At 63.6% G+C, this 5,397-nt stretch overlaps 1 protein-coding gene across 1 annotated transcript; it reads right to left on the bottom strand.

Annotated features, from left to right (window-relative positions):
- Nucleotides 1-789: 789 nt before the first annotated feature.
- SLC25A28 (solute carrier family 25 member 28) lies at nucleotides 790-5,196 on the bottom strand. The gene is given in 9 exon segments (XM_068398296.1): nucleotides 790-1,889; nucleotides 3,314-3,370; nucleotides 4,239-4,332; nucleotides 4,334-4,390; nucleotides 4,392-4,469; nucleotides 4,592-4,825; nucleotides 4,828-4,920; nucleotides 4,922-5,010; nucleotides 5,013-5,196. Coding segments are annotated over 9 exon segments (1,389 nt in total). The 5' UTR covers nucleotides 5,182-5,196; the 3' UTR covers nucleotides 790-1,371.
- Between the last annotated feature and the right edge of the window lie 201 nt (nucleotides 5,197-5,397).

Here is a 5,397-nt window from a genome sequence, read left to right as displayed (position 1 = left end):
CTGCAGGCACTCTGGGAGCATCCCGCGAGAGCCAGGCGTCACCCACGGGCACCCGCCTTGAGGAACCCAGAGCTCTGCTCTGGGAAGGTCAGCGCAACTAGGTGATGCTTTGGTGCTCAATAAATGACCCGTCAAGGCTGTCTCGCAGCTCCAGAGCTGGGTGGGACCGTAAAAGAAGTCAGTATCAAGACAGCTAACAAAAACAGAAAAAAAATAAGCTATTCTATTAATTATCATTAATTAGACAAAATACGAGCAAGTATGTTGATAGTTTTAAGATGCCCAACAAGGCACAAACTAATTTAACTACTGAAAATGAGGAGGCAAAAGCCCTGCTGAGCCCCAAATCTCCTGTGCAAGGTGCACAAAGCCCTCCGGCCTCACCCAGTGCCGAAATTCCCGTGCTGCCCCAACACACACAGCCCAGGGCCCTCCTGCCGTCACCTCCATTTGGAGCGCTCTGGAGGCATCCAGAGGACCCCTGGTCAGACTGGGGGTGCGGGATGGCCTGGGCGAGGAGCATGGACCTCAGCTTCTCCATTCTGGTCACAGCCCATGCCAGCTGCAGGCAATGGGCTGGGCCACGAGCCAAAGGGGATGGGGACCACCCTTCTCCCTGCACATTGCCAGGGTGGCTGGGCCAGGCAGGCCCCCTCCTCCCACCGCCACGCCCAGACCCCATTTCCCTTCCTCTCTGGCACCCATCAAAGGAGCTCAGCACTAGGCACAGCCAGAAAGGCGCTGTGCCAGGAGCTGGGCCATGCAGGAGTTAAGAAGGGGACATAAGGATAGAGCAGAACTGTTTTTATTGGAGGTGTCAAGAGCAGGAACAGTAACAAACCTACAGGCTCCCCTCCTCAAGTGCCATCCTTCCCCCCTCACCACCGGGGCAGTCAGCATCATGTGTGCGTGCTACAAGACAACGGCAAGGCTTACACTTTGCTTCAGCCAAAAGCCAGACAAAGCCCCCAGCATCCCGGGCAGTGCTGCTGCCCTCTCCTCGGTGACTGAGAGCTCAGCTTGGCCCTGCCAGTAGCAGGGCAGGACATTCACCTTCCCCTCCAAGGGGCGAGCTTTGCGTGAGAGGAGGTTTTGGTTAAGGGAAGGACAGGAGCACAGCTCCACTGAAGTGCCAGGGGATGCGACCTGGGCTGCAGCTCCCAGCGGGACATCTCGGAGGACCCTGGGAGAGAGCAAGCCGTGCAGCCTGAGCAGAGCTGCAGCAGCCGCAGGCAAAAAACCGGCATCGCTGAACCCCGAAGGGCTTCGCTGCCCCCTCTCTTCAACATAAACCAAACCAAAAGGGAGAGGGGTCAGAAGACAAACCAGGAGGGGAGGTGAAGCAGGTCTGGAACGGCGTTCGGCTCTGGCTCACTTCCCAGCCCGCCGCTCCTCCTGGCGCTTGGTGAGGATGTATTTGAAGAACTCGTACACGGACCAGGCGATCGCCGTTGAGGGCATCTGATAAATGACTCTCGCCTGGACCCCTCTGAAGTAGGCGGTCACGCCGCCCACTTGGTACACCGTCCTGAAGGCATTGGCCATGCCTGTGATGTGTCCGCTGATGTTGGAGCTCAAGGCCAGAGACTCCTGGGTATTGAGCAGTGTTTTGCAAACGTCCAAAGGCGTAGTGGCAGCGGCAGCGACAGCCCCTGCGCAGGCTCCGGAGACCACGTGGGAGCCTGGGTTGTACTGTCTGTGGGGGTTGAGCTGCTCTTGCAAGAACTCGTAGGTCATGAAGTGAATGGCTTGGAAGGGGATGTTCATGGTGAGCTGGGTGGTGTAGCTGCGGTAGAAAGCTCCGGCCCCTTCGTTGCGCCACACAGCCCGCACACAGTCCATCACACGCTGGTAAGGCGAGTTGTACATCTGCATCCTCTGTTTGACCACTTGGGACAGACGGCAGCAGCCAGCAGCAGCAGCCAGGACCCAGCCACGGAGGGGAAGAGGAGAGAGAAAGGGTAAGTGCGAAGCCAGGCTTCCTTCAAGTGCCTGGAGATTGGTCATGCTGGCTTAAAAGCTAACGACAGACAACTCGGGCCAGCAGTGCCCTGCGTGTCCCCAGGCAGGGCTGCAGCCATTCAGATCTGCTGAGGCATCACTGTCGCACAGACATCACCACCTGCAAACCCCGCAGCTGCCGCAGCCCCAGGGAACATCCCGATACTCAGGTGCTTGTACTCCAGACCCACCCTTGCTCCCAAGCAACTGACATCTCCCCATCCAACACCGCAGAGCTACCATGCAGTCAGGAGAACCCCCTCTGCATCTGTTCTCTTAGTTTCCAGACAGCTCTTGATCTGGACAAGCATGTCCCTCCCCAGCCGCCCCCACTGCAGCCCAGAATAACCACAGCACATTGCAGAGCCCACCAGCCAGGAACCATTAGCGGCCGCTGCCGAAACGCAACTGCTCCGGGGCACAAACCAGATGTCAACCCCCCCCAACACATCCAAGAGCGGGGCAGGGGAGCCCAGAGTGCAGCCTGCCACTGTCCTGCCTCCCCCTACCTCAACGTGACCATAAGGAGCTGAAAAGGATACAACTACAAGCTACTACAGTTGTGATAGGAAGACGAGCTCCACGGAAGGAATGACAACGGTGTGGCCACGCAGCTGCCTGCTCCTTGGGGTCCCAGCCAGGCAGCGGGCAGGCAGGAACCTCGCTGGGCCCAGATCAGCTGGAGCCTGCACTGCCACGAGCCCTCCAGTCTTAAGAGGAAAAAATACGTTCATGACTGGTCTTTCCTCATTATTCCTCCTTCTCCCACCACGTTCACAGACTTGAATTACAAACTCGCTCTGCCTTTTTCGTACATACCAGGCTCAACAAAATCACTATCTTCCAGACATTTCACAACACAAGATCTCCCTTCTCCTGATTTCTCTAGCACACCTTTTGTACCCCACCCACTCTTCTAATTTTCTTCTTGAACACGGAACCATACCTCATCTTCCCAACATCTCACCACAAGCAACGCCCAATTTCCACACACTCAGAATGGCCTCAGCAGTACGGATCACATCTCTCTCCTGCTCCAGGTAACCGTCCCCAGCCAAATGCCTGGGCCAAAGGCCGGTGCCCTCCTGGCTCCTGCTAAGCTGGAGTTTGCTGCACTCCCCAGAATTAATCTCTTCTACCTACCCCGCTTCGTATCGGGCAGCCACCAGGCTCCCTAACTGGAGCCACAGCCACTGGCCCTCAAAGGATCCTTGCAGTCAGGCGAGCAACGAGGAGAGCACCCTCCGTGCCACAGAGGGGACCCGAGCAGACCCCGATCCTCCCCTCCCTGGCAGGCCAGGACCATCGTTACCTTCGGCAGGGTTCATGGCTGCATCGTGGAGCAACGTTGCTACACACCCGGCTGCACCTGCAAAACAAGAACTGCCACATGTGAGGGAGGGGTAGGCGAGGGACCCCGGGGCTCCACCACAGCCCCGAGTCCCCCGCCAAGGCACAGGAGGAGGCCCCTGGAAGAGGGTGAGATCCGAAGGCAGCCTGCATCTCCCCTCCAAGAGGCGGGCCAGTCCCCAGTGGTTCCCACACGGAGAGAGCTCAAGAAAGAGAGGGAGAGGATTGCAACAGGCTATCCAGTCCCATGGGCTGACCAGGACTCACTCGGGCCCAGCCCTGAGGGGACAGGCTGACGCCACCACTTGGCAGGGGCCTCGAGGACAGCGAGCATCCCCGTGCCCCACGGAGAAGGAGAAACCCGATGGCACTCCGCCGCACACCTGCCGAGGGTGGGATGTGCCCTGCCTCTCCCTCAGCCCCATGCCTTCCCCACTGCCGCAGCTCCTCGAGTCAAGTAACGGGCACCATGGCAAGACGGGCTCCAAAACCAGGCGCTGCTGCTGGGGCGAGCTCCGACACCGCCAACCCATGGGGCTGTGGCCGTCCCGGCTTATCTGTGGGCAGCTCCCATCCACCTGCATCCTGCTGAGCTGGGGCCAGCGCTGGCCACTAACGTGCTTCCAGCGAGATACCTGGGAGCGGCTCCGGCAGGCGCAGGACCAGTGATTCCCCCTGCCCGGCACCGTGCAGCTGGCTCGTGGCTGGAGAGAGCACAGGGCTAAAAGGACACTCGTGGCACCCCGACCCCGAGCAGGACGGGACCAGACCTCCCTACGGCCATGCTCTGCCTCTCCCAACCCCGCTCCCCACCCCGGTGTGGCGGTGGGGCGGCCCCCGGTAGCCCCGGCCCCCGTGGCCCCCCCGCGGGGGGTCGGGAGCAGTACCGTTGGCCACATGGCTATTTCCCCCCGCGTGGATAACGTCGCTCAGCGTCTTTTTTAACTTTTCGTAGCAGGCGAAGTACAGGGCGTGGGCGGGACGCGGCGCCGGTGGCCGTGATGTTCATGCCCCGCATGGGCCGCCAGACACCCTCGGTTGCGGGCGATGCGCCACAGGGCCTCCAGCACGTTTCCGGTAGCGGGCGGCGGCTCCGGCCGCAGGCTCTGCATCCGTGTCTGCAACACAAGGCCCGGGCGGGCGGCCCGTCACCCCTGCGTGCCCGGCCGGGGCACCCCCCGCCGCCCTCCCCGGGAGGTTCCCCCGTTTGCCCCCCCCGCCGCGCCCCCGGTGCCGGCACCGTGACGCAGTCGACGGGATACATCACGCAGTGCTCCATGACGCCCGCCACGGCGCCCGCCAGCATGTGCGTGGAGACGGCGGCGCCCTGCGGCAGCGCCTCGTAGTCGGGGGCGGGCGGGGAGCGCGGCTCGGGGCTCCGCGCCGCCTCAGGCCCTCCTGGGCCGGCACCGGTACCGGGACCCGGCCCCGCCTCCGCGCCGCCCCGCCGCGCCCAGCCCGCGCCGCCGCCACGCCCATCAGCAGCAGCAGGACGCGGCCCGACTCCGCGCCGCCCCGCGCGCCGGGGCCCGCGCCCGCCCCCAGCTCCATGGCACCGCCGCCGCAGCCCGCCGCCGCCCCGGCCCCGCCCCGCTCCGCCCCGCCCCCGGCTCCCGCCCCGCCGCGCCCATTGGCCGCCGCCGGCCGTCGCCCGCCCCGCCGCGCACCCACTGGCTCGGCCAGCCGTCCACCGCCCCCGCGCACCGCGCTCATTGGCCGCCGCCGGCTCGACTCGGGAGCCGCCACTGGCCGGCCGCTCCCTCCGGCGCTCGTCGTCGCGCTGCCCGTTGGCCGCCGGGACTCCCCGCCCCGCCGCCTCGCGCAGGCCATTGGGTGCCCCAACTTCGCGCCCCGCCCGCCGCGCAGCTCATTGGGCGGTGACTCGGCGACCTTTGGCCCGACCGGTGTTCCTCTCCGCGGAGCCAGAGAGTCGCCATTGGCGGCCTCACCCGCCACTCCGGCTCTCGGCGCGTGTCGTTTATTTGGGCGCCTCGGATTGGCTGGGCGCTTGGCGGTAGGAAGGCCGCGAATAGGGCGCACGGGAGG

Source organism: Nyctibius grandis, chromosome 4 (assembly GCF_013368605.1).
Source record: "Nyctibius grandis isolate bNycGra1 chromosome 4, bNycGra1.pri, whole genome shotgun sequence".
Classification (NCBI taxonomy): Eukaryota; Metazoa; Chordata; class Aves; order Nyctibiiformes; family Nyctibiidae; genus Nyctibius; species Nyctibius grandis.
The sequence above is the reverse complement of the archived record's forward strand: the minus strand, read 5'-3'. Positions and strand labels throughout refer to the sequence as shown.